Genomic DNA, 24,767 nt, shown 5'->3' on the forward strand with positions numbered 1-24,767 from the left:
TTTAGTATGACTGAAACCCCAAAATCTCGTTGGCCCGTTGCGCAAGTGCGACCTGGACATCGTTGCCCTTTACTGGGAAAGGCTTGAAGCCGAGAGCCAATCTGCCCTCTTCTGAGGCAATGTCCTTGACAGAGCCTCTGCCTCTAAAAGCATACTCTCCACTACCGCCGGGGAAGTCGGGAGGCGGTGTACCAGCACGCAGCGCGTCCCGCTGCCTTGATATGTATTTCTAGTACATCTTGGTCAGTCCCACTCGATCGTCTGTAAGAGAAGACTACTCACAATGTTTCCCTCAGTCAAAGGAGTCGAAGGTATGTAGAAGACGCAAGCGTCATTTGGACCAAGATTGTCATTTTCCGTCCCATGGATAGTATCGGTGCTCCAGAACACAGTATCTCCCGGCTCAACGACAGGATACGGTATCATGGTTTCCTCCAACCTCAAATGGGGATGATAGCCGGGGGTGTGCTCTTGAGCTGTTCCTGGGTTAGCTCCGTGTAGGATTGTATCGCCGTTCTACCACGAGTCATGTCAGCACCCGCATACTCAGATTCTATTCTGCTCCAGGCTACGTACTGGTTCTTCCGGACTGAATTTCCACCCGTCAAGGGAGCTGGCCCGTGTGGGCTGGAAGAAAGGTCGAAGCAGCCAGTATGCTGTCGAGGGACCGAGGATGGGATGTGTGACGAGAGTTCCCTGGTGAGGACCGTGCTCAGAGAGACCGAGCCAGCCTTGGAAGGTACGGAAAACACTCGAACCGCCCGCTCCTATTGATGACACTTCAGCCCTGTGGAAGCCACGGGACCAAGGACTCACCATTATACATGTCCATCACCGCTTCGATTCGTCCAGTCAAATCCCAGGGGTCGAATTCCCTCCACTTTCCTTCAAAAATTTTTCGGTAGACCGAGTTGTACGCCTTGTCTTCCCATCTTTCTACACTACCAGCATCAACGTGAGGGGTCAACGCGAAATGCTTGTCTCCAGGCGGTCGGATCTGAATTCGATCGCAGTATGCCAGCGGAATAGATAGATCGACTACTCGAGAGGTCAATACACCTTATTCGTTGCATTTTGAGTACAGGTCACTTACCCTTTTGACCTGGAGCCGCCTTGAACATCTGGTTCATGAACGCTTGCGTGCGGAGCATATTGGGATCGGTTCTGGCCTGGAGAAGCGTGCACTCTCGCGTTGAGTAAAGACGTCTCCTTTCGATACGTATCGATGGGCTTCCCACTCACTTTTATCTGAGAAGGAGACCAGTAGGTCTCATAGACGACTTTCTTTTTGGCATCGGTGGGAAAACCTGAGTGAGGATTGCCCTCGAGGTATTCCCGGCAGTCTGCCAGCAACTTTTCCGTCTTACTTCGGTCCATCACGCCGCGTACTACGGCAACTCCAGTCCTACGGACATCAGCGATGACCGATTCCGGTACTGTCCCATTTGCGATATCGCTGAATCGGATAACAGGTATTATCTGAACAACGATCCCAGTCAGCTTGATTGATCGTGTTTGTACCAATGTTCTCACCTTCTCCCGTTTCGATGCTACTTCATCGGTTCTCTCCTTCAGATGCTCAATCAAGTCGTCCCACGACTTCTGAATCGCCTCCTCCCGTCCCTTCGTGAGGTTCTGCTTGAGTATCCGATATCTGTCAGGCAGAGGGTTGCTCTTCTTTCCGGAAAACGAAGTGAATGCGTGACTGATGTTCCCTTCTCTTTTACCTCGTTTGTCCATCGCAACTTCCGTCGCCATTTGGCGTGTGATTTGACCCATTCCTTTGCCAACACATGCTCCCCGAATATATGTGGGGCATGATGCGCATTTAGTGGTGATTTTGGTCGAGTAGGACATCACTGTTGGTTACAATCGCGGTGCGGATACAAAGAGCTTCGGACAGCGGAGAACAGAGGCAAAAAGTGCTGCTATTGCATGGCTTTATAGGGGTAAGAAGTAGACGTCGTCTGGTATTCTGTTGAATCCAGCACGGTTGAAGGCTACAGATTGCTCCTCAACTGATGATCGGCTGAACTGCTGAATACGGTGCTGGTAGCTTAGCAGGACTGCGCCAGAGAACAGCTCGGCAATTGTCGCCCGGGCCAAAGTCGTGGCGGCCTATTGGAATCCGAGTCCGCTTCTGCGACTATCTAGAGCGTATGACCGGGAAAAGCACTGTAAATCGGACTCTCGATGAATCAATCGAGATATCTGAGTGTCCCGATGCTTGTTGAGCCGTCAGTGTCAAGCATACCCCAATACGGGCAGTACTGATCAGGCAGAAAAACCTACAGGTGATGCCTATCCAACAAGACCCAGGAACGAGGGGTACGCTCCATATGTAGCATGTATCCTGTTATATCTATGAGAGACAGGCTGTGACACATTACCTTACAGCACTGGATATAGGTACTCTACTTAGCACATGATAAAACTACCCAGTGTTAAGGGGAAAACGCGGTTGAGTACCATGCAAGATCATCGATCAGTTGATGTTCAGTGCGCTAAGCCAGGAATGCCTAGGGTTGTGCGGATCGTTGTTTACCTCTTGCTCGGCAACTCGGTTTGTAGAACGTTGTATGAGGGTTCGCGCATCGTCGATAGTCGATACTCCATGACCTCATGAGGAACAGACATATTTGTGGGTTGGATCTGAAGATAACAAATATACTCGCAGAATCTCGTCGTACCTGGCTCATCAACAGCTACATGGCGTCGAGATGCTTGTGAAGACGTCCATGGAAAGATATAGTGCCCCTTACTTCAAGCAGCACTCTAACACAGTGGTCCTACGGAACATTCTCTACAAGCAACAGATAGAAGCATCAGCCAAGACAGATTGTTTCACTTATCACACCCTCGTTCTGCCACACAACACAAATCGTCAGAAAGGCCGATGTCATAGCTGTGAGCTCAATCAGTCCCTTCTTGCAGAAGTGTACTTCTAGCTCGCTACTGGTCCAAAGCGTCTTTCTGATGCATCAAGCGTCCCTGCAAAAACTCGAATACCCGACCGATACGCAATGTCTCCCCTCAACAGTGGCGTAACCCACAACCAATCGTAGTATTTTACCAAGAAGACTAGGCGAAAGCACCTTGTGCACAGCGTTGACCGAGCTGAGAGGCAGAATTTCACCCCGCGTGATAGCCATCTCTATCAAGAATGGTCGCAAACGCTTACGTGTTGCAGGCGCTATGTTTGTGAATCTGATGCAATCGCTCGTATGTTGTACGTGGAATCTGCAAGATAATCATACAGCCGCGATCGTAAAACACACTGTAGGAAATTGGCGACATCAGTCTGATCATGGTCGTTTATGCACATCCTTTTGTCGAGAGAGGTGATCAGCTATCCACTGATCCGTACTAATATCATAGCGTCTGGCGCCAAATGAGCCGGGGGTTTTGACGAGAGAGCTAAGCGACGATGGTGAAGCAGACGTGGTGCAGTGATGGTCAAAATCAGTGAGTGGGGTATATGGCGTGTGACTATCAGGAGTCGTCGCTGTGCATAGGTGACAGGGACGGACCTTGTACCAATGTCTGTGACAATAGAGCTTCAGGATTTGAAAGAGCCCATCCATTCTGTATCATCCTCTTCAAGAGGGCTCCTTTACACTGGTAATCCTTTTTCAATCGATTGCCCCCTGAGCCCCCCCCCCCCCCTTCGTCCGCTCCTCCATCATCAGGAAGCATGTAGGCAATGACGCTCCTATCCTCGGACGGGTGACGATGGTATCGCAAGGTGCCAACTTGTTTTTTCTTTTCTTTTCTTTTTTTGAAATCACTCTGACGACTCCTCTTACAGCACCATTTGTAATCGGACATCTCTTTCAGCTTGGAGAACTACTTGCTGGCATACGGATCCGGGTATGCTCAATCGGTCGGAACGCAGAAATGCAAACGTGTTTGAGTGACACTCCGATGTGAACATTCAAGTAGCGAATTGCAAATTCGGTTAATTCGTCTGCATCATACACCGGTGGAACGTCGGAAGACTGTGATCCGATGGCAAAGCGTATGCAAAACTCGTTTCTTCCGGCAGCTTTAGGTCATCAGGTGATCGAGATCATGCAAGATACAGCGCCACCTATAGCAATCGTGCCCAATACACCAGCCCCATGAATTACTACGTGACTTCCTCCATGTAGCTTGGAGCTCCATCACAACTCCATGGAACATGAGTCCGGGGCTCATTCATCCGGAGGATTGAGGCGAAGTATTCAGATGCAGGTATATAAAGTGGGCCAAAAGCTTTGTAATTTGATTGAACTTGAGTCCCCTCACAAGCGAAGTTCAAATCAAATCTCACCTTGACAACATGGAGTACAAAGCAACACTACACGATTCCGCAATCGAACAAACCGACGTCAAAGGAGAAGTTGCCCACCTTGAAGGCGACGCATCCACAAATGTCCAAGTCGGCGAAGTCTTAGAGACCAGATATGCGGGTGAGCGAATTCCAGCTATCTTGTTCAAATGCTGACCGTTGCTGACATAATATATAAGCCCTTGGCAGATGGGCAGTAGTCAAGGTATTCTGGAAGGCTATGCTGTACTGCATGGTCTTGAATTGGGCTGCGCTCAACGACGGAGTGAGTATGAGATATCACGGGCATCTTCGGATCCGCTTGACAACGCTCAAACATCGTTCACCAGTTTCAACAACAAATCCCGGGTAACGTCATTCCTATGCAAGCTTTTATCAACGTCATGGCCGACACAGTCATCGATGGGAAGCCTGCTGTCAGCGCCAAGGTCGTCTCGTACTGGCAAGGTTTTGCAGAAATGTCTAAAACCTTGGGCATGTTCACCGGAGGGTGGTTTGCCAACAAATTTGGTCGAAAGTAAGTCATCAAGACCATACATTCCCAGTGCTCCGCTGACGTCGATTATCACTTAGACCGGCTCTGATCGGTGCTATTGTTGTCCTTTTGGCGGGATCTATTTGCGAGATCACCGCACACAATTGGCAATCCTGGCTGGCTGCTGCCATCGTCGTCCGCCTGGGAGTTGGACTCGCCCAATCTATCCTTATCACATATGTTTCAGAAATTTCACCTTTCCAGATCAGAGGAGTCATGATCGGCGCCTACCAATTGTTCATCGCCTTCGGCCAACTTATCTCGTCAATTGCCACTCAATTGATCGATGTCCATCAGCCTACTAAATGGAGACCTCTCATTGGTCTAGAGTTCATATTCACCGGTGTAAGTCAGACCAGAATCCAGCTCATAAATCCCTTGATTGACTATGGTAAGCGTAGATCTTGTGCATCCTCATTTGGTTTGTGCCAGAATCTCATCTTCACCATGCGAGAAAAGGTGATCATGAGAAGGCAAAACGATCTATGTTGAGATTATATGGCAACATACCCGATTATGATGTCGTGAGTCACCTTCTTAATCATCAAATTGACAACACATTGCTGAGTATCTCGGACACCAGGAATACGAATATCGAGTGGTACAGCACGGTATTGAGAGCGAGAGAGAGCTCAGTGCGGCTTCCAAAAGCGCCTCGTACACTGAAATCTTCCGCGGTCTCAACTGGAGGCGAACTCTGGCGGGATGCGTGGGTATCTGTAGTCAATGGACCGCTGGGGCTCCCATCATCTTCGGGTATAGCACATACTTTTTCAAAGTCGCCAACCTCGGCACTGACCCATTTCTCATCACTATCATCACGTGGGTGTCAAGGCTATATCACTCCGCTGAGACATAGTGGGCTAATCATGGGTTTTCTTCTCGTTGTCAGGTTTGTACTTCTTATCGTATCGATCTCTTGCTCATTGGTCGCTTGCGAGTACATCGGTCGTCGACCTTTACTAGTTGGGTAAGTTATCAGTTCTCCAAGAAATGACAGAAAGGCCTGCGCTGACCCTCAAGTGTGTTTTCACTGCAGAGGATGCTTCATGATGTTGTTGTTCTGTATCGGCCTCGCTTCGACCGGTTTTGGACACGGTGAAGCTTCCGGAAAAGCCGCAGTCGCTTGCCTTTTGCTCTGGGTGTTGTGTTACGGCGCATCTGCTGGACCAATCGGCTACGTTGCCGCTGGGGAGACCTCGACCCCTCGGCTTCGAGCTCAGACTACATCCTTCAACTTGGGATGCTACGGTCTCGGATTGTGAGTTCTTCCCCTCAGACAGGGGGTTCAAGTTGCTAATCTCGCCTTAAAATTATCAACATAGTGTTGTGTTCCAGTGGAGTGTCTCGTACATGATCAGTCCGGATTCGGGAAATATGGGCGTGAAAGCTATTTACGTGTGGGCAGGTATGCTGGTTCCCACGGTGGTTCTTCTATACTTGTTCTACCCTGAGGTAAGCGACTTACATCCAAACAGCCGGGCGGTATCATTGACGAGTATAGCTGATTGGTTCCAATTCCTCAGACTTATGGTAGGACCTATTGGGAGCTCGACGAGCTATACGAGAGGAAGATTCCCGCTTGGAGATTTAAGGATACTCCGACCCTATCAGACCAGAGTGGCCGCAAGAACAAAGCTCTCATGTCTCGTCATGCAGAGCAGAACGCTCATGCACACTCATAGCCGAGTTGACTATTGTTCAAAGCTCCCTGTCAACAAGGGACTCGAGTTTTTGCGGGATTTGGCGTAAAACGGAAAAGACGTGTATTAGCATAACGGGAAATTGCAATCAAGATAGCGTGGGCAGAGTGTTTAACACAGGGAAATCGATGAGGAGATGAAGTTGGCTTTTCATATAACTTTCCATAGCGGTCTACACTTGAGATGCATGATTGTATCCCAACGAATATGGTCATCCTTGTCAGATGTCGAGAAACGGCGAATTTAGCACACACAGACGATGAGCCTGACACAGCAACAGATTCATTGCTGCAGCCGCGTGGATGAGAGCCGCATCCAAGAGGATAAGTGCTCATTCGGATTCCGTCCACTATCCTACAATCGACTCCGCTCATCAAAAATCATTACCAACACAAAATCAGCGAAGAGAGGGTAGTGAAACTCGAAAAGAGTCGAGAGCGGCAGGATGAAGTGTTTCTTTGAGTTGCTTCCGGAAGGGAAGATCAGACGGATATCCGTGTGCTGGAAACATTACGAAGGAGAAGGACGCAGCCGAGGGTGGTGGCTTTCACTAAAGTTCTGAGCTTCTTTCTTCTCCATGACTCGTCCGCCTTACCCCATGACGAACTTGTTGACCTTGAGCAACGCCTTGACCGGGCTAGGTTGGTTCTTCATCCAACCAAGCTGCTCGATCGTTTGGCCTGTGAAATAACAGAAAGGCTGACGGGAAGGTGGACATGTCCAAGAGCAGTACACATTGGGTGTCGATTCGGTCTTAACGTCTGGAAGGCCTAATTTACATCGAAGAAAGGCGCCTTGAATGATGAGTGAGTCCATATGTGATGGTTGTTCGGGGCAAAAAGCATATAATCCATATAATCCTGGTGACAGTGGGTTCCGTCATTGCTAATATCGCCGCAACCGTTGGAGCGCAGCTGTTGAGCTGCAGAGACGCAGTGGGACGTTGAACCGCTGACCGTAATATTAAGGTGTGACAGCAATTTCCCATTTATCAACATCTAGTTGTTGGGGACGCAGTGAATGGATGACCCGTTGGGTTCCTGCCTCATTTGAAGGGCTTATGGGAGTTGCACGTCTAAGATTGTTCAACGGTAGGAGTGGATCGTGTTGGTATCAAGGCCATGAAGCCCTGTAATCTGGGGAAAGCCTGCTGTTGTGTGCGGGCGGTAAACAGAGGAAGGGGCTCTTGGATTCATTCGAACTGTCATTATTTGCAGGAGTGGCTACCCTGTCCTGACGATGACCTTAGGGTGTGCTGTTGATTAAAACACATTCAAGAGTAGCCCGTGGGCTGAGTTTCGGCGGGCTGGTGTTCTGTATGATTGGCTCCTCGGGTTGAGGCTGTTGTCTCACCATTCTATCCATTACTATTTTGTGTCTGTGGCATGGCTTTTGTAGTTTGTGCAAGGGCAGTAATACAATTATAGAGATGTATATCGTCCTTGAAGTACTCAATATCGCGTGGCATAGCTCGTCATTCTGCATCCAATGGTATATATCACATAGTGCTCATGAAATGTTGCGGAGATCCCACGATCTTTTTGAGCGGTATGTAATCTCCTAAAGTCGAACTGAGTTCAAGCTGCATCCTCTTCGTATTGATGATGAATGTAGGCCCGATTGGGGATCAAAGGATCGATTCATTCTATCATCGTCTTCCTCTCTACCTACCATTGATATGAGATGCCACCTCCATCAGTCCAGTATTTGTACTTTTATACTGTTTTGACTATAATCCCCAGCGACTGCGAAAGCGTCTTTTGCTTTTTCGAGGGGGAATCGATGAGTGATCAAGGGTTTTAGGTTGATTAGACCACCCGAGACCAGTCGTAGAGCTTTCGGATACTGCTCGTTATGGGGAAGCGCAATGTATTGGTATCAAGCCCACACACACTTATTTGCTAAGGCCGAAGATGTTTACGTACCTGGTGAGCATATCTGAATTGGAACTGGAGATCAATCTCATTCATCGAGCAATAACCAACTGGATACTATTATTCAGACCAATTTAAGATCGACAGTCAGCTGGTGTACATTGATCCTGTGCCTCGGTGTATTTTGAGACGTGGGAAAATAGACGCACGGATTGTACGGTTGGACCTTGTCCAATGACAAATACTTTCCCACCGAAATTAACAGACTATATATCGATATACATCAGCCCCGCCAAGCTCAGCTCCAGTTTCTTCGGCAATGGTGGCCTCAATATTCGATTTGTTTTCGATTTATTTTTAGAACTACTCACATAAATAGCAGCTGTAATCGAACTTTCTATGCCTGTACATTCCAACGCCACTTCAACGGGTGCATCCCCACCTATACTCTTGACTTTCTCTGCTATATCGCTAGAAGACCATTCTCTTTCGATTTTCAACGTTTGCACTGTCGGGACGAGACTTTTGGCTATTTCCAATCGCGAAGCAACGAGATCTGTAATTATAATTGGGAAACAACCTGCGGCATGTGCCGATAAGAGTGTGACCAGACCAATAGGGCCCGCTCCACTACAGGATAGACAATAAGCTTTGCATAATTGGCTGCTGTCTAAGTTTTGAAGGAAGCGGGACTTACCAAATCAAGACCGGATCTCCTAAGGATACGGCGGCACGCTGTAAGCCTGCTAAAGCGACGGCCAAGGGTTCGCATAATGCTCCTTCTTGGTATGAGACGTTATCGGGAAGCCTATGTAGCCATGCAGCGGGATGGGCATGGAATCGGGTGAGTGTACCGTGAATAGGAGGGGAAGAGAAGAAAATCATCTTTGGACCTATGATCAAACTTATAATCAACTCACCTCAGGATGCAATACTGAACCGAAGTTGGTTATAAGGGATTGGCGGGCGCGGAAGGAGGGAAATTAGACATGGTCAACACTTACAGGCATTATATCTACCTTTCAAGCAAAATTGGCATGAAGGTAAACCACAAGGAATTCCAGCTTCGATAGCGACTCTATCCCCAACTTTCCATTCTGCGGAGACTCCTTCACCGATTTCAATGATTTCTCCTGCAGACTCATGGCCCGCTCCACAAGGTTGATGAACGTAATCGTCGCCTATATGACCATGTTTCCAGAAATGTACGTCGGATCTTAGCAAAGCCACATTCTATAATGATCAGCCGAACATAGTGCGAGGCGACGATGATAGACTCTGTTTGTGAGGCAACTTACCCACAAATACCCGTTGCGCGTACATGCAGAACAACTTCACCAAACTCTGCTTTAGGAATAGGTTTATTGAGCATCTTTAACTCAGCATTTGGAGCATATGCACAAGCGATGTTCAGTGTTTTGTCGTTGAGTGTCTGTTCATCGTACTCAGGTATAATTTGGATTTTGGATTGAGATTCCGCAGTGACGCTGAATCGCTTTTGCCAATGACTGATGGTTGTCGACGAAGGGTTTGGTCTGTTTGGGCACATCTTGGTTTCGTGAGAGGGATCTCTAGGATGATGGTGTCCATGTTCGTACACTTCATCTCTTGGTGGAATTAGCGGTCAGCTTTATATATGCGTCTACATGCCATCATCGACTGTGGAAGGTAGCAAACATTGTGATTGCAGCTCGATATGTTTTGAAATGAAACTACGGTGATACTGGAATACAGTCATCCGAAGATAACGCCGATGCCCATGTGTTTCTATGTAACTTCCAATGTAGGGTAATCGACTCGGCGTATTTATGGTGAATTACGAGCGATTGTAGATTAGTTTTCACCAGAAGAAACCAGACCTAGTCTCGATGGAGCTCGCTGTAGCTTGCTGGACGGCCCTATGTGCATCTTACTCGGGAGCCGATGCGGACTGATCGCGTCCGGTGTATGTCCACAAGTGTGACAAGCCTACCTAGCTCTTCTGTGATCTGTCATTTCTTTGGCTTTGATAATAAATGACAAGCGATACATGATGAGACATCCTCAGGACATCTGTAGATGCTGAAGACGACCTGAATCCCCACACTCCTCACTAGCAAACCATTCTGAACTACCCACGACTCCCTGATGGAGAGAATAATAGACGGAGAGTCGGAGGGGGTCAGTCGTTGCAGGAGTGGGGCAACGCAAAATAGATATGGGCTGAAGATCTGAAGCAGTGTGGAATGCCAAGAGATGGACCCTCGGGCAATATACTGCCCCAAGGCTGTCTCGAGCAATTGTGTGTGTCTAGCTGCGGTTTCTCGGTCGGTGGACTTGCCAAAGTTTCAATCATGGAGAGTCACGTACGAAACACCACAATGAAGTAAAATTTTGTCTACAGATGCCCGATCTGCCTCTGAAAGCAGTGTGCGTACATTCCACAAGCCTAGAGCTTCCTGAAACGTCGTTCTTTAGAGCTCAATATGCATGCATGAATGACGAAAGATGCAAGAGAATTAAGTTGAATTGAAGTGTCGCGACATCTCTCGAAGCTGGTCACTGAAAAAGGATGCTCTAAAACGGTAGGCGCGCGCGGTTATAATATCTACGCAATTGTTTCCGGTCGAGATGCTTGTTTAGCATCCTCCTCGATATGTTGGGGTTTTGGACCCTTGTTGGCGCTGTAGTGCGCGATCTCATCGTCATGAATATCGTGCTGTAAGATCTGTCTTCGGTAGGCTGCCGATTTCAGAATGGTCGAATTCCTGTATAGCAGATCGCATTGCTCGAGCGATAGCTCTTTAGTCTCGGGGATGAACTATTTCGGCGATGATATCAGCGTTGTCTTTCTTACTCCTGCATTGTACTCACAAAGTAGGCGAAAACAAAAGCGATACAACAACATCCGCCCCAGATCCAAAACACGTTGGTCTTCAAGCCCGCACTTCCAGGAGCATCATCGACGAGATAAGGAGTGGCATACTGAGTGGAAAACCTCATACCGTCAGTTTCGATACAAGACATTGACCGAGAGGGGGCGGAGCAGACTCACCCCAATGGCGAAGTTGAACAACCATTGAGTGGCAGTTGACAGACTCATTCCTTTACCTCTCAATTCGTAAGGGTAAATCTCGGAGGTGATCACCCAAGCCAATGTACCCCAGGTTGAAGCGAAGTGTGCGATGTAGATACAGCAGAAAGCTACCAGTACCTTTTGACCTGCTTGATTGGCTTGGGAAACGGCTACTCCCACAGCAGCGACGATCAATTGAGATACCGCCATACCGGCCGCTCCGTACATCATGAGTGGTCTTCTACCGACTCTGTCGGCGGCCAACATCCCGACTACACTCATTCCAACGTTGACGACGTTGGTGGCAATAGTCGTCAAGAAGGGGTTGGAGATTCCCGAGTTGGCGAAAAATGAGGTGCCGTAGTAGAAAATGAAGTTAACCCCCTGCATAATGGGTCCAGCAGAAGCCATCAGCCGAAGAAGGAGACCAAGCTTGAATTCTGAATCAGATTGGAGAAAGGGCCCGGACCTACGGTCAGTTGTTGAAGAGCCTGGAGCGCCATTCCAGTGAAGATTCTCAACCTGGTCTTGCCTTCGCCATATCTGAAGCAGTCCCCCCAAGTCGCTTTGCCGACAGATCTCTCGTGTTCCAGATTGGCAGCGATCTCAGCGAACTCGGTGGTAACAGCTTGAGAGTCTTCCGGTTGGCCCAATAATCTCGACAGAGACTTCTTGGCCTTTACATGATCATCTCTCGATAAAAGCCATCTTGGCGATTCGGGTAGAAGACACATTCCGCCGATGATCAACGCTCCCCACACGAACTGGATGCCTATCGGGATTTCGTATGCTGAATTATTCGCTCTGTCTTTGGTGGAATACACCACACATGCAGCGACCAGTAAACCAACAGTGACGAAAAATTGATATGCCGAAACTACTAGCCCTCGGATAGACTTCGGTGAACATTCCGCTTGGTATAGAGGCACAAGACAAGAAGTTCCCCCGACACCCAGACCAGCAAATACTCGCCCAATGGCGAAACCTGCCAGACTTTTGCAACCGGTTTGACAAGCGACACCGATGAAAAAAAGACCTGTTCCAGGCGAAAGCGTAAAACAAAATCAGCTTCTTTGGGCTGATAACAGCTCATACCAAGACAGAAGACAGATTCTCCGCTTACAGATGTAAAAAACAATCCCGAATCTTCGCCCGATTCGATCGCCTACGATCGATCCACAAAGTGCTCCTAAACATGTTCCAACCGATAGAATGGACGTGATCAGACTGTCTCTTCCTGAACCCAACAGGTAAGATCCGTCTGGCTGCAAAGTCCCGAACGTCCGTATGAAGGATTCCATCTCTTTACATCCTGAGATGTATCCAGTATCGTAGCCGAAACTGTGTTCGCTCGCTGTCAGACATACGATGACAGTGGAGACGGCGTTACAGTATATGTTGTACTTACAGAAAGCCGGAAAAAGAGGCGAAAGCGCCTAATACTACTGCTAACGCTGGTAACCCCATCTCTATGTGTTTGTAGTCGTCTTGAGATGATGTAAGTTGAGGATATGCTTTGAGCTGGAATTGTACGACCATAAGTGCCCCGAGAATACCTTATGTGTCTTCAAATCACGAACAAGGAGGTCGAACAAGACATATGACGGAACGCAGTATGACGGAATGCACCGTTCCGACCTGTATTGTGCCTTTCCCCCAAAAGAGTTTAAGATGATGCAGTCGGTTGCAGCTGGTTAGGCGTCACCTTCGTAGAATGTCACGTACCCGGCTGAAGGGTTACTGCACTGTCCACGGAATTCATCGTTCCGCTAGCGCGAGATTTCGGGTTGAACGCGTCAATCGCGGCAGTTGTCGAGTTCAAAATTATGTTTATATCAATTTGTCGATACTACAGCGTTGATCAGACCTATCCCAAAACACTAGAACACAGTGCAGTCAAACCGTCATATTGATCAACATGAGACCCACAGCTGTCGTCAGTCGCTCAACAGCCTTCGTCGTAGGGAGATCTTCACTGCGATTACCTCAATTCTACTCGCGCGCGGGAATCGCTTCTGCCGGCCGGAGACAAGCCTCGGCCAGAGGGTTTGGGACTACGAAGATGAGGCTGTCTGCAGCGATCGAGGGTCTAGGACATGACAACGAGATACCGACGGCTCGGTATGTCATTATACAGGATATTGCACCGACAAGATAAGCTGATTTCCACCAAGTGTGCAACCGGAAGCAGGACCCGATGTCAAAGTGCTTGTGATTGGTGCCGGTAATAGTGAGTGCATCGTTTTGGACCAAGATCATGCTTGCTGACAGACGATGAATAGTTAATTTCGGATCTGACGAGGGGGTAAGTTGACACATATTCACGAAGCCCCAACGATGCTGAGATTCCATGCAAATAGCCCTGGAACCACTCCCAAAGAATCGAGCAGAAGCTCGGGAACCGATTGAAAGTCGTTGGTCTTGTGGATCCGGCCGTTCCAAGAGCTCAAGCGGTTTTGGACGCGAAGAGACTCACGTTCGCTTCGTCAGCATATGCCGATACTCCGATATACCGTACCGTACAAGAAGCCATATCCGAATTATCCGCTACTCCTCCCGATTTGGTCTTACTGGGTTCACCCCCAGCGTTTAGGGGTACGACAGACCCATCAAAGGGCTACAATACAGAGATTCAATTGGCGGAAGGGTTCCCCAAAGCCGCATTATTCGTTGAGAAGCCAGTCAGCACGGGCAGTGTCGATGAAGCAGCGAAAGTAGCCCAGTTCTTGGAGGGCAAACCTAATCTAGTCAGTGTGGGGTACATGTTGAGATATTCTGCTGCGGTGCAGAAGATGAAGCAGATTCTGAAGGAGAACAACCTGGCGGTCATGATGACTTCTGCTCGATATGTCATGGGTGAATTGGATTTCTGTCAGAAGTAAAAGCATCCGTATTGATGTTGTGGTTTCCAGCATACGAACATAGTGCAAAAGTAGCTTGGTGGACCAAATCTATCGATTGTGGACCAATTGTGGAGCAGGCTAGTGGGTGACATCACAATTTGATCAAGCGATCTGTCTGACTCACGCAAATCTCACATTCAGCTCATTTCTGCGACCTTTCGCGGTATTTCGCTGGAGAGGTAGACTTGAGTACAGTTATGGCTCATAGTGTCGAATGGTATGAAAAGCCTGGACAGCTCACAAAGGTATGTACTATATCTCCCAGCTTATATCGTTTTGCTGAATCGACTATTGCAGATACCCTTCGACGAGAACAACCTTGTACCTGAAGATGATCGCATTCCAAGATTCACCAGTGCTACCTGGAAATACAAGTCAGGTGCTATAGGTCATCTGGAGCATGGCGTGGCTTTGCAAGGAACAGAGTATGTCTCAGCCCGCTTAATTAGGCTCAAGGGGAAGTCGGGTTGCTTATCAGGTTGAACGAGCAGGTTCTCTACCGAAATAACGGTCTTCGCTGATGGGTATCAACTGAAACTTATCGATCCGTGTGAGTGAATTGACTCTGGAGGGAGAGATTCTGTCAACTCACTAACGATGAGCCAGACAATCGACCAACTCTATACGTGCGAAGACCCGGAAGTGATGTTGAAGAAGTACACCATTTCAACGATGATGACCCTTTCCTCTCCGAAATGTCGACCTTCATCGACAGAGCTGCTAAAGGTAGCTCGGATATCCCAGTACTCAGTTCATTCGCAGATGGTGAGCTGCATTCTGTTTCAGAGAATGAATCACATTCGCCAGATTGCGCTGATGTAATGGTCCCTTCTATAGCTGTCCGAACGTATGAGCTCACTTGGGCTATACGATGGGCGAGCGAGAAGACTAAAACACCTAAATAGATATTGTAGATCTCTCGTACATGAATGGACATAATAGCAAAGTGAAAAGACGCTATCAGGAGTATGACAATGACTTTTCCCAGAGGAACCTCGATGGTTGAGTGATGCGTCCAGTATGTAGTCACAATCACTTTCCGCTTTAGGGGCTCTGATATTGAGTTATGCATCACAAATATGTGGTCGGGGATTTGCCGAATCGACCTCTTTACATTGTTGAAAATGTGTACATAATGCATGAATAGAGAAGAGAAGTAAGATACAATATGGAAATTTGATAGGCCCTACACTGACCATGTATGTCCGAGCATCTCAAGTCACATTATTCCGCCAACATACATCAATACACCTCTCCGTCTACGGATACGAATACGTGGGTAGGTTTAGTAGTATGCGCTCTGACAAATTCGCCATTTTTCATATCAACCGCGTCGACTGAATCGAAAACATCCATCAGCTTGTATCGTGATGCCTTGGCCATTGCAAAGACAGCATGTAGAATCAAATGGCTTACCTCTTTCTGCACAGCTTTCCACATCGGCCGTTATTCCAGCTTCGTAATTCCTCTTGACCAGCCGTCTGCGCGCCGTCTCCTCATCCACGTCCACCCAAACCTTGAAATCCATCATATCGGAACAATCCTTCCAACCGGGAATATTAAGTAACGTATACAAGCCTTCAACGAGTATGATCTTATTGCTGGCAGTGATAGGTGTTGGTGATAAGACAGGATTCTTGATAGCGTGATCAAAGGTAGGAAAAGGGATAGTCTCAGGTAAATCCGGACGTGATAACCCTTTCAATTCTTCCAAGAATTTTCTATACTCGGGCTGGTTGAAGGTGAAAGCTGCCCCCTAGTATCGACCCATGATTTATCAGACTTGGCTTGAAAGTAAGAGCAGTACACTTACCCTCCACCTGTGCGCGTACACCGGATCCTCCATCGCATCTAACTCTGCCAGCGTATAATGCCATCCATCGAGACTGACACACACTGCGCTTATATGCTCTTCAGCTTGAGAGGAGTTATGGGTTGATCGCAGGATAGAGTTGATACGCTGGGTCAGGGGGTTCGCTATCGTGGACTTCCCGCATCCTGGCGGTCTATTCAACTCGTCAACTTTAGTCAATCGGAAATGAATTCTCGTACAAACGCACCCAGCGATACCAACTAAAAGGCGAGTATCCAATGCGCGGCTGCCATAACCCACAGCTCTCAGCTTGAAAGATCCCGAGTGACTGCATTCACTTACGCATGATATGTATCAACGATATCGTGCGCCAGCTGATCTATCGTCCTTGACATTTCATTGATGTGATTGACCTCCAAAGCCAGTGATGTGGAGCAGGGATAAATCAGCTAGCCTACATCTGTCTTATTGAACCTCGTTCGTTCTACACAAGTCATCCCTGATCTGATCATACATCAACTTTCGACGTTGCCGCAGGGATCCGGAAATGCGTTAGACGCGATGATGGAACGACAAAGGATCTCGGGTGGAAGACAGTCTTCCGAACCCTGGTTTTTGCGTGACGACAGTGATCCTGAGTGCGGCATTCACCACCCTTCCTCTTCGTTTCTTCGGACTAGACTGGGCCTTCTCCCACTTGGAGTTTAACAGAATACACACTATATCGGAACTGGGCCCGCTGGCTGAATCATATAAAGGAATGGCTCGCTGAGCTATTCGCAAGCTCCCATGTTTCGGTGATAATAGATCTGGAATACCTACTTCAGTAAATTTGAAACTCGACATGTCAGCGACCGCTCTTTTCAAAAGCATAGGACAAGGTGGACTAGAAGTATCCAACCTCTTCAACGTTGATAGTTGGATCGCAGTAGGTTCGTCGACCCATAACAATCAGCAAGGACTAGCTTGAAGCTGACTCTCATCGTAGTCACTGGAGGTGGTACCGGTTTGGGCCTCGTGACCGCAACTGCTCTGGCTGAAAATGGTGCTAAAGTCTACATCACTGGAAGGAGAGCGGAACCCCTACAAGCTGCTGTTGAAGGCTATGAGAAGCTCGGTAACAAGGGCAAGGGAAGTATAGTAGCTATCCAAGCGGACGTCAGTACTAAAGACGGTATCCAAAGTAAGCTCCTTCCACCCAACATGATGTGAGATTATAGGCTGATGAGAGCTATAGAATTTGCCGGAGAGGTCCAAGCTAAAGAGAAGTGGATCAACGTACTCATAAATAGTAAGTTGGGCGTCTACAAAGAAGATTGCAGAGGATCTTCGCTGACACACCGGTAGACCACGGTGTATCACTCGGAGCAACAGATATCAACGCATGTGAGCAGACGCCCGAGGGGTTGTCCAAACAGATGTTTGAGGGAGAGACTTTTGAGACTTGGTGAGTAATCTCGGTCCATTTCATTGGGATTACGATGCAACAACGATCGGGCTCATACATCTGGACAGGCTCGAAACCTACAAGATCAACACTGCTTCTTATCACTTCACCACTTTCGCTTTCCTCCCACTCCTAGCGGCCGCCAAGACGGTCGGCGGCTTCCCAGAACCAGGGAACATAGTCAACCTGTCATCAATGTCAGGTATTACCAAGACCTCTCAGCGGGGTCAATTCAACTACAACGCGGGAAAGTGAGTCATAAGTATCCAACTCATCTACCTGGACTAGTACTGATCACGTGCTCAGAGCTGCTACGATCTCATTGTCCCATCAACAAGCGACTGAATTCGCTAGAAGAGGTCTCAATATCAGAGTGGTGAGTAGTTCTGCACGATTCCATACGCGAAATCCTGAAACTGATCGGAAACATTCATACCCCCTCTGTTCGCAGAACGTCGTCTGTCCTGGATACTTTCCTTCTGTGAGTTACATATCTTCAGCCCAGATTCTCCTACTTACCCTTTCTCGCTGTAGGGAATGACTGTTATCCCTCCTGAAAACAACACCGGCTCCGAGGCTCATCACAACGAGTTCCGTCAGCAATGGGGAATTCCATTCGGTCGACCTGGTAAAGCGGTTGATTACGCCCAATGCATCTTCGGGCTCATCACTGTAAGCTATTTCCACTCGGTTGTGTTCCTCATCCGACATGAATGCTGACCTTTATCTCTGATATCAGAATCAATACGTCACTGGAGCTGAGATCGTTATTGACGGAGGATGGTTGTTAGAATCCGGTAAGTCAACTCCCTTTCATGTTGACGACATTTCGTATTAATGTCGAGCTGCCTGTCTTAGCTTTCTAAGAACCGGCAACGGCCCTCATCTTCATGCTGTAAATGAACCTGATGCATATCATCACTGTTACATACAACACTTCTTTGGCTTATAATCAAAACCATTTGGCTTATAATCAAAACCATGAAAATGAGAGCGGAACACTGTTATATTTACGCTGATCGCTAGAACTGCCAGCCGGGCTGAGTATCTGTACCCGATATTGGCCATACATTGTTCGTTGTCGCAGCATCATTGCCCCAAAGCTCCATCCTACAGAGCAGTACATTGTCAACATCCCAGCAGGACCGTTCGCTTTGAGCAGTGGATGACTTACCAATATCGCTCAAAATCTAGTCCGCTTTGATCGGTTGTGCTGTCGTCGGCGTTCGACGAATTGCGGGTCTCTGACCACGTACTTGCTGATGGATCGCCAATCGCCTGTATCAATTGATCTATCATGCTAGGAGACGGTACTGTTCCAATCACACTCTCCAAAACGGAAGCATATGAGGATGCGAGCTTCATGGTCAAATTTGTTAGCATTTTCTAACACCATCGATACTAAGAACTGAGAAAGCTTACGTTCTTCATCGATCGGATTTGCCTGAACCAGGACGCGGTGGATGTGAGAACACTTTTCCAGTGATTAGCAGCAGGATGATGTGGCTCCCACACGATGGACAAAAGCAGAGTCAATGATGCTCGGAAAGCGAAGTATAGTGTGTACCATTCTGAGCCTCTTTCATGGTTCGGTTGATTGAGTACGTATTGTCCGATATCCTGAAGATTGGCAAGAGCGAGATCACGACAAGAGCTGACCGAGAATGTGAGCCCTAATCCAGGTCAGACGGGAGAATCAATGAGACTTACTCGATGCAACCCCTGATCCCCGGTGATGATGCCTTGGTACCACTAGTGTCCCACGCTGCCGCCAACAATATTGGTCGATGTAGTATCGCTCGGAAATCCCTGGTCCTCCACATCTGGACTGCTCTGGCGAGATAGTACGGCTCGTTGGTGCGCATCTGCATGGAATCCAGGTCATGCTGAAGAGCCGACACGATGCGTTGATCATAGCGCCTCACTTGATCGACCGAGGGTGCGGGGTGTGATTGAAGGATGCGATCGTGTAAACCGCATGTCACTTTGGCCAGTCTAGCCTGAACGATGAGGGCGGTGTACAATGTGGGTCGATCGCATTCGACGGGTTGCATGGTGGTAGAAACCGTCAGATTTTCGTCGTCACAGTTGATAGGTAGAGGCATACCAGCCAGTTGAAGGGGGCCGTGAGCGTGAGGCCGACCAAAAGTAACAGCGCACCCAGCTTCCAGGGTGACGATGGACCACCAAGCCCTCACTCGAATTTCCTTTTCTAGAGGAGTATGTCGCTTGCTTGTTGCTGGTATATGCAGCCCCAGAGCGGTGGCCATACGTATAGCCATTCCAAGACACAAATAGCCAGCATTGGGTCGATTACTCCGCTGCAGATAATTTGCCATAATAGCTAATCCTTGCACGAGAGGCAATGTGCCTCCCTCCAGTATCTCGCGGTCCATCGATTGGCGTGCGATCTGATAATATCGGTAACCATCATCGTCTTCTTCGGTTTGCGCAAGATCTAGGGCGCCCATGGCAAAGATCATGTACATGAGAACGTCTGATCCGGGTTTGACGATGGGGAGCGCACCACTGAGCTGTGCTCGGATTGTCGGTTCGTGCACCAGGGGAGTGAGGTGATCTGATGCGCACCAATGAATCGGGTTCAGTGAAGTCGAATGCTGTTGAACAAGGGAGACACTTACGGAAATACCGGAAATAGCTCTCCACTAATGGTCTAGATTCTATCGATGGCGGAAGAACGACTTGTTTACCGGGCTGACTTGAAGTCCACTCTTGCGTCATACCTGACCATCCTCCCATGATCAAGGAGCCGGAAGTGACCAAAGCTCCGATTGGTGTCAGACCTTGCACAGGCTTTGGCGACAACCTTCTTATGGCATTGAGGAAAGTCGCTCCTGAAGACAAACCTAGATAGCTAGCACCTTTCCCAGAGGATTGAAGGCTCGCCATCCCGGCGTCGGACTGAATGCCGAGATTCCCTATTTGCTGATGATCAGCCATCGGGTCGGTATTTCGATGCGCGTCCTCCTGCCACTCGAAATCCCCATCGTCTCCATCAGAAGCGGAGTGTTGACGAGGCAGGTCCGGTTCGGTGGACGGCAAGCGGGTCGGCGGGAATGATACAGCAGGTAAGGTCGGTGATAATCCAGCTCCGGAAACGTGAGGTTCGGGTAAATGAGGCGGAGCCAAGACTGCTTGAGTTTCAATCTGATGCTGATCTGGCTCCTTCGTCGTGCCCCAAGGATACTAGATCGCCCCAAGCTAGGGTCACTGCCTGGATATCTCATACGCGAGCATCAACTCACTGTTCCTTCGGTCAGCATGGATGCTCTAGCACGATCACTTGCATCCTTGACACCGTGATTGGTCATATCCATATACGCATCATCGAGGGAATAGCCCTCAAAGACGGTATTCCACAATCGCTCGTATGCTTCAATCCTATAACGCCCCGGAGTATTAGCGTGACGGCAAACGATATGCTACGCACCTCTCTTCCAGTTCCGTCATTCTTGCTCTCGTCAAAGCCGATTTCACCTCTCGTTTCCTGTAAATGCAGGGTCGGGCATCCTGCGAGCACCTCTGGCATGGTTGATGCCCATCACACCCAACTTTTCGCAATTCTGAGACAGTCGAAAGAGGAATCATCCGTCAGCTGAGAGGACGCGCGTATAAGATGTGGCCTAGGAGTTGAGTTCAGAAAAGGCTCACTGCATTCGTCGCAAGCTGCAGCGACTTTGATGCGCTTGTTAGGACGGGGGCTGTCTCCCCTATCAGTCCGTCTGTCCGACTTGTTCGCGCTAATATCGACATGAGGTGAGATGGACAGACCATCCTCGGCTTCTGAGCGATCTCCTGCCATACTGATTAGATAAGGCTACTGGATGGAGTATGAGTACGGAGTAGAAGAGCGGAATGAAGAAAGGCTAAACATTTCGAGATACTCAACCGGAAGAGGATGTTCCGGCGATCTTGGTCTCCCGTTGCAAAACCTTGAGAATTTCCGCTTTGGAACAGACCACGTTGCAAATCAGCTATTCTGTGGGGTTTGTGCGGGGAAACTACGTATTTCCTGTGATACTACGTGACTTTTGAAGCGATCGTAGTATCACAGGTTCTACTGTAAACTACGAAGATGTTAGTATGAACATCTCTAACATCTCTATATATATATTCTCTACAAAGGTCTCGCCTGATACTACAAATTCCTGGTAATCCCGATTAGTGGCGATTCAACTTATTGACAGTCAGGCAGTCAAGTGTGTCGAATTGGCAAGGATTGGTAGTTTCGTCGTGTCTGCTCCCTAGATAGGTGGAGGAAAGTTGATTCCTTATATGACGTAAATGATCGATCCCATGTTTACATACGTTCATCGTCCAAGGAGAAAGGCAAACCGAGAAAGACAAAAAGCAATGGGTGAAGTTCCCATCAGGAGATGGCAAGGGTTAAGTTGATTATCCACTACCACCCCACCAACTGCTGAAACTAACTGAGCTGTACATCGTCCTATAATCCCGGAACTTCTTTAGGTTTACTTCCAACTCACCAAACGATACACCTGAGGCAAGTACCAGTAATCTATTTAACCCAGTATGTCACGTCGGCTACCTCCGGCAACGAGATATTTGGTTCTGTTAACGACTTTGTTAACAGATTAAGGATGACCAGCGGATCCACATGAATTCGTCGGAGTATTCTATTAGGTACGGCTTTACATCGGATAGTCATCAACTGGGACATGGATCTACATCTCGTGCTCCACCTGACTAGCTACGTGAGGGGGGCCTCGGTACACCTTTCTAGCGTAGACCCCGTACCATACCACAGTAATTGCGACAAAACCGGACAAGACAACGGCAGCGTAGTTCATCGACTGAGCGGTTACTGGAAGTCCGACAGGCTGTCACGAACGTGGTAAGTTGGACACATGAGACGATAATAACCAAGCTTTCCATTACTACTCACCATACTGAATAGCACGGCGGCGAGGCAAGTCCAAAGCAGCATTCCCACATTGCAGTATCGTCCGATCTGCGCCGACCAGGAGAACTGGATGTTCTTGATCGCATGTCGGTGGGAGGAAAGATTAGACAAGACCGGAACGGCATAGCCAATATTGAAGGCTAAGATGGCGGCGGACACGAACGAATTGAAAGCGAGGGTCGATCCCAGATCGATCAAGCACAGGAGGGCTTGCAGCAGAACACTCAGGCATATGGCGAGAGGTATGTTACCCTTGGAGGTTGTCTGGGACCATAGAACTGATCCGGGAACCGCATGATCTCTCGAGAAAGACCAGAGCATTCGAGAAGCGGTGGTATTGATCGCTATCAGGCAGAAGAATCCGATTCCCATAATTCCAATAGTCATGACGACAGCGCCGGCATCGTTGCCAACGATCAGCTTGAAGGCGTAGGGCAAGACTACACCTCCGGCTGCACTCCCCGGGCGTATCAGCTTTGCTCATTTCTGTACTCTCTTTACAACACTCACGAGCTTCTAGCAGAACGTCCATATCCGGCAGAGTGAAAGTCAGTGGTAACGCGTACGCCCATGATAGTATCAATGAGCAGGGCATCGTCCAAGTCATGGCACGAGGTATGTTCCGAGCAGGGTCTTTGACTTCCTCCGCCATCGAGGTCACCAAACCAATCGAGCAATTGGCCTAGTGGTATACAAACACCAGGTCAGATCATGGACGCGGCTATTGAAGTAAGACGTGTAGTAGACGTGGTCACTCACAAAAGCCGAGGGTAATAGCCCAATGAAGAAAGTCCAACCTGAACCCCAACCAGAATAGGAGGAGTCGTAGTGAGTAAAAGCAAATTTGGCGCTTCTTCTACCTGCCTTGGCGGTCGCCAATAGGACTACAATGTACACAACCTGGTAGGTCCAAGTCCAGACGAAGTTGATCTTGTCGAGAGTGGGGAGCAAATCCGGTCTCTGACAGCGAGGACAACGATAGGATCTTGTGAGCTGTCGGCACCGTTTGTAAAACGGTCGCAAGACGTACGAATATGACCAGACTTGAAGCTACCAATAGCAACGCATAACATATGAGGATGTAGACCCACTGAGGGGCGACATAGTCTGGATGAGTGATGTTTACTGTCGCCACGATGTGTTGCGATAAACCAAAGGCGACTGAAAGAGATACAATGATGACTCCGATTAGGATCTGACCATGGATGTTGATCAGTGAGGTAAATAGCGACGACAAAGAAGAACACTATACTCACTATCCATCCCGTCAGATACGATAGGAACACCCTTGTCCTGGAGGACGCGGTTTGATAGGTCCAGTAACTGAGCAGCAAGGAGCGCTTTAGCGGTTGATTGTTCATTGGCTAATAGTACAACTCACTATGGTCCGGCTGCAGTAGGAAATCTCGCGGCCAATTCTCCGAGTGAATATGCTTGCATCCAGTAAACGAAACAAACGAAGACTGAACCCCAGATTATGGTGGCCGGTCCCCCTCCAATGATACTGGTGTACAGAGCTGCACCCATTCCGTATGGGACGGCGAGACCTTCACGGAGGATACGGGCATCAGCTGTTTGAACAGCCAGAAACGACATGGATAGTACCCACAAGTGACCGTCATACTGAATATATGACTAAAGCTTCGAGTACGATTCAATTGAGAGTCATATCCTAAGTCATGTAAGACATTGTCTCCAATGTCCTCACCCCGAAGGGGGGAAGCTTGTCCTGTCTCGAGGACTTCGATGTTGGCCGCCGGCATTTTGCCAGCAGGCGTCAACGCTTTGGGCGACGATGCGTTCGACATGTTGATTTGAAAGGAGCGAAGAGAAACAAGCAGTGTGATATTGGGATTCTTGTTTTGCACGAGAGAGAGCTCTGTGACCCGAGCAAGGCGTGATCCATTACTTATATATAGACATGCACGCATCTGTCTTGACATTAATGGGATACAAACGATGGTTGCTCGTTGCCACAAGCATTATCACAGCCGAATTTGCCGAAGGGTTTTTCATTACGATAAAATCCTTATCTTCAACGTGAAAAAATGGCTGGGACCAATAGAAAAAAGGGATTTGTATAGGCTTTGATGCATAAGATACAGCGTGTTCCCGCTTCCGAGCGCAGGGGTCTTGAAAGCCCAAGCGAATGGGTCAATCTG

At 48.4% G+C, this 24,767-nt stretch overlaps 9 protein-coding genes across 9 annotated transcripts; 3 read left to right on the top strand and 6 right to left on the bottom strand.

The window, feature by feature from the left end:
- Window position 1: 1 nt before the first annotated feature.
- I302_106404 (uncharacterized protein) lies at window positions 2-1,758 on the bottom strand (the record flags this gene model as incomplete). The annotated part of the gene is made up of 7 exons (XM_019192950.1): window positions 2-229; window positions 283-516; window positions 577-767; window positions 817-1,038; window positions 1,094-1,169; window positions 1,243-1,479; window positions 1,534-1,758. 7 exons carry the CDS (start codon window positions 1,756-1,758, stop codon window positions 2-4), a joined length of 1,413 nt encoding a protein of 470 aa, XP_019045947.1.
- A 2,563-nt stretch (window positions 1,759-4,321) lies between these two features.
- I302_106405 (uncharacterized protein) lies at window positions 4,322-6,550 on the top strand (the record flags this gene model as incomplete). The annotated part of the gene is made up of 10 exons (XM_019192949.1): window positions 4,322-4,451; window positions 4,510-4,595; window positions 4,660-4,847; window positions 4,904-5,210; window positions 5,267-5,389; window positions 5,449-5,687; window positions 5,758-5,835; window positions 5,905-6,126; window positions 6,191-6,320; window positions 6,392-6,550. 10 exons carry the CDS (start codon window positions 4,322-4,324, stop codon window positions 6,548-6,550), a joined length of 1,662 nt encoding a protein of 553 aa, XP_019045946.1.
- Window positions 6,551-8,263: 1,713 nt separating this feature from the next.
- Window positions 8,264-9,991, bottom strand: I302_106406 (uncharacterized protein; the record flags this gene model as incomplete). The annotated part of the gene is made up of 7 exons (XM_019192948.1): window positions 8,264-8,413; window positions 8,494-8,559; window positions 8,652-8,708; window positions 8,814-9,072; window positions 9,140-9,335; window positions 9,447-9,658; window positions 9,741-9,991. The coding sequence occupies 7 exons, from the start codon at window positions 9,989-9,991 to the stop codon at window positions 8,264-8,266; spliced, it is 1,191 nt and encodes a 396-aa protein (XP_019045945.1).
- A 1,038-nt stretch (window positions 9,992-11,029) lies between these two features.
- Window positions 11,030-12,964, bottom strand: I302_106407 (uncharacterized protein; the record flags this gene model as incomplete). Its single annotated transcript, XM_019192947.1, has 6 exons — window positions 11,030-11,242; window positions 11,296-11,406; window positions 11,477-11,881; window positions 11,971-12,533; window positions 12,621-12,838; window positions 12,906-12,964. The coding sequence occupies 6 exons, from the start codon at window positions 12,962-12,964 to the stop codon at window positions 11,030-11,032; spliced, it is 1,569 nt and encodes a 522-aa protein (XP_019045944.1).
- Window positions 12,965-13,415: 451 nt separating this feature from the next.
- Window positions 13,416-15,305, top strand: I302_106408 (uncharacterized protein; the record flags this gene model as incomplete). The annotated part of the gene is made up of 10 exons (XM_019192946.1): window positions 13,416-13,618; window positions 13,672-13,727; window positions 13,780-13,802; window positions 13,858-14,353; window positions 14,410-14,481; window positions 14,542-14,645; window positions 14,698-14,825; window positions 14,892-14,950; window positions 15,007-15,165; window positions 15,238-15,305. The coding sequence occupies 10 exons, from the start codon at window positions 13,416-13,418 to the stop codon at window positions 15,303-15,305; spliced, it is 1,368 nt and encodes a 455-aa protein (XP_019045943.1).
- A 337-nt stretch (window positions 15,306-15,642) lies between these two features.
- Window positions 15,643-16,608, bottom strand: I302_106409 (uncharacterized protein; the record flags this gene model as incomplete). Its single annotated transcript, XM_019192945.1, has 5 exons — window positions 15,643-15,737; window positions 15,817-16,156; window positions 16,214-16,406; window positions 16,461-16,499; window positions 16,556-16,608. 5 exons carry the CDS (start codon window positions 16,606-16,608, stop codon window positions 15,643-15,645), a joined length of 720 nt encoding a protein of 239 aa, XP_019045942.1.
- A 449-nt stretch (window positions 16,609-17,057) lies between these two features.
- Window positions 17,058-18,498, top strand: I302_106410 (uncharacterized protein; the record flags this gene model as incomplete). Its single annotated transcript, XM_019192944.1, has 9 exons — window positions 17,058-17,145; window positions 17,202-17,396; window positions 17,451-17,504; window positions 17,561-17,660; window positions 17,729-17,911; window positions 17,967-18,036; window positions 18,112-18,141; window positions 18,195-18,332; window positions 18,400-18,498. 9 exons carry the CDS (start codon window positions 17,058-17,060, stop codon window positions 18,496-18,498), a joined length of 957 nt encoding a protein of 318 aa, XP_019045941.1.
- Window positions 18,499-18,682: 184 nt separating this feature from the next.
- Window positions 18,683-21,483, bottom strand: I302_106411 (uncharacterized protein; the record flags this gene model as incomplete). The annotated part of the gene is made up of 8 exons (XM_019192943.1): window positions 18,683-18,770; window positions 18,835-19,019; window positions 19,083-19,314; window positions 19,371-20,238; window positions 20,303-20,867; window positions 20,927-21,062; window positions 21,112-21,244; window positions 21,333-21,483. The coding sequence occupies 8 exons, from the start codon at window positions 21,481-21,483 to the stop codon at window positions 18,683-18,685; spliced, it is 2,358 nt and encodes a 785-aa protein (XP_019045940.1).
- Window positions 21,484-22,366: 883 nt separating this feature from the next.
- On the bottom strand, window positions 22,367-24,413 carry I302_106412 (uncharacterized protein; the record flags this gene model as incomplete). Its single annotated transcript, XM_019192942.1, has 8 exons — window positions 22,367-22,522; window positions 22,588-23,057; window positions 23,116-23,287; window positions 23,365-23,565; window positions 23,636-23,800; window positions 23,862-23,928; window positions 23,987-24,152; window positions 24,215-24,413. The coding sequence occupies 8 exons, from the start codon at window positions 24,411-24,413 to the stop codon at window positions 22,367-22,369; spliced, it is 1,596 nt and encodes a 531-aa protein (XP_019045939.1).
- Between the last annotated feature and the right edge of the window lie 354 nt (window positions 24,414-24,767).

Source organism: Kwoniella bestiolae, chromosome 5 (genome assembly GCF_000512585.2).
Source record: "Kwoniella bestiolae CBS 10118 chromosome 5, complete sequence".
NCBI classification, from domain to species: domain Eukaryota; kingdom Fungi; phylum Basidiomycota; class Tremellomycetes; order Tremellales; family Cryptococcaceae; genus Kwoniella; species Kwoniella bestiolae.